Source organism: Pteronotus mesoamericanus, unplaced genomic scaffold (assembly GCF_021234165.1).
Source record: "Pteronotus mesoamericanus isolate MK-2021 breed Mesoamerican mustached bat unplaced genomic scaffold, CSHL_Meso_final scaffold_31, whole genome shotgun sequence".
Lineage (NCBI taxonomy): Eukaryota > Metazoa > Chordata > Mammalia > Chiroptera > Mormoopidae > Pteronotus > Pteronotus mesoamericanus.
Window position 1 is genome coordinate 12474932 of NW_026555312.1, and position 2341 is coordinate 12477272.

Below are 2341 nucleotides of genomic sequence, written 5' to 3' on the forward strand. Positions count from 1 at the left end.
TACACGTCTGACTCACACGCTGTGTACGCAGCTTGTAAATGCCCAGTCAGGCTTTCAGGAAGCAGTGCCTCACAGGCCCACCAGGAGGCAGCAGGTCTCAGCCGAGCGCTCCGCCGCGGTCGACGTCAAAACCAGCGCCCCGCCCCTTGACCGTGACCCCGGGCGGTGCGGAGGCGGTGTCCAGCCCTGGGCTGGTGACGCAGCGGGAGCGCCTGTGGCCGCGCGATGGGTGCGGAGGCCTCGGGGAGCGGGCCAGCGCTGCGGGAGCTCATGCGCGAGGCCGAGACCAGTTTGCTCGAGTGCAAGGTGTGCTTTGAGAGGTTCGGCCATCGCCAGCAGCGGCGTCCGCGCAACCTGCCCTGCGGCCACGTGGTCTGCCTGGCCTGCGTGGCTGCCCTGGCGCACCCGCGGACGCTTGCCCTCGAGTGCCCCTTCTGCCGGCGAGCTTGCCGGGGCTGCGACACTAGCGACTGCCTGCCGGTGCTGCACCTCCTAGAGCTCCTGGGCTCCGCACTGCGCCCGGCCTCGGCCGCCCCCCGCGTCGCCCCCTGCGGCCCTGGGACCTTCACCTGCCAACACGCCTTTGGCGGCTGGGGAACCCTGGTTAACCCCACCGGGCTGGCGCTGTGTCCCAAGACAGGGCGGGTCGTAGTGGTGCACGACGGCAAAAGGCGGGTCAAGATATTTGATTCCGGGGGAGGATGTGCTCATCAGTTTGGAGAGAAGGGGGACGCTGCCCAGGAAATTAGGTACCCACTCGATGTCACCGTCACCAACGACTGCCATGTGGTTGTCACCGACGCCGGCGACCGCTCCATCAAAGTATTTGATTTTTTTGGCCAGATCAAGGTCGTCATTGGAGGCCAGTTTTCCTTGCCTTGGGGTGTGGAGACCACCCCTCAGAATGGGGTCGTGGTAACTGATGCGGAGGCAGGGTCCCTGCACCTCTTGGAAGTGGACTTTCCAGAAGGGGTCCTCCGGAAAACAGAAAGGTTGCAAGCGCACCTGCGTAGTCCTAGAGGGGTGGCAGTGTCTTGGCTCACCGGGGCCGTTGCGGTCCTAGAGCGCCCCCTCACTCTGGGGACCGGGGCCTGCAGCACCACGGTGAAGGTGTTCAGCGCAAGCATGCAGCTCATTGGCCAGGTGGATACATTTGGGCTGAGCCTCTACTTACCCTACGAAATAACTGCCTCTGCTGTGACCTTCGATCACCAGGGGAATGTGATTGTCGCCGATACTTCCAGTCACGCCGTTCTGTGTTTAGGCAAACCCGAGGAATTTCCAGTACTGAGGCCCATGATCACCCATGGTCTTTCCCATCCTGTGGCACTGACCTTCACCAAGGAGAATTCCCTTCTTGTGCTGGACAGTGCAGCCCATTCTATAAAAGTCTTTAAGGTTGACTGGGGATGATGGGCGTGGTGAGGGTGCGGGGGCTTGGAATCAGAAACCTTGAAGCTGCCACTAATGAATTGTTTAGCTCTGGGTTAATGACTTAATGTCATCTGCCCCACAGGGGTCAAAATAACTGCCTGCCAGACCTACAAAGGTTGAGGTAATTATTAAAGAGAAATAATGAAATCTACCATTTATTGAGTATGTACTCCCTATGCTAAGAAATTTGTAAATATTCTCTCATTTAATCCTTAACAACTAACCAATAAGGTAATTCTATTATTGATCCCATTTTAGATATGAGAAAACTGAGACCCAGAGAACTAAAGTGACTTACCCAAAGTGACACTTATTGTGACAATCACCACAAGAACTCAATTTTGACTCCCAAACCCCTTTCTCTGAAATAAGATAATAGGTGTGGGAGGGGGGAATATGTGAATGTATATTGTTGCTATGTGACTACTACTTACAAGTTGCTGTTTATTTTAGTTGGATGCACAGAGATAAGAGACTTTGTAGAGAGTTCAAGAGAAAAAGGGTTTTGTGGTGGGCGTCAGTTTAGTTCCACTTGCAGCCCCTCCAATGGCACTCTGGATTGGGTTACTATGGATCCTGAGTTACTTGACCAAGAAAAACCAATTTACTTGAACTGTTTATTCTGAGGGTAAACATGTCCCTTAGTACCTGTATCTCCCCCACTGTTTGGGCACTCAGGAAATAGTGCTTGGTTGTTGAGAAAGGCCTGTGTTAGTGGAAATTCTAAACTGTAGAACACACTACATTTATACAAGTGTTAGAGGGCTGGATGATATTCCTGTTACCTGTTTATGTTAACACAGGGATAAGTCACCACAATCAGTGTGTGGTAAAAATGCTTTCGCTGGCCTTTTTATAATCACTGGTAACCTGAAGCACTTTTGTGATGGGTTTTTTTTTTCCTCTG

At 53.4% G+C, this 2341-nt stretch overlaps 1 protein-coding gene across 1 annotated transcript; it reads left to right on the plus strand.

Moving 5' to 3' along the window:
• The first annotated feature begins 225 nt into the window (after positions 1–225).
• On the plus strand, positions 226–2097 carry NHLRC1 (NHL repeat containing E3 ubiquitin protein ligase 1). Its single transcript, XM_054592068.1, has one exon. It carries the CDS (start codon positions 226–228, stop codon positions 1411–1413), a length of 1188 nt encoding a protein of 395 aa, XP_054448043.1. The 3' UTR covers positions 1414–2097.
• The last annotated feature ends 244 nt before the right edge of the window (positions 2098–2341 follow it).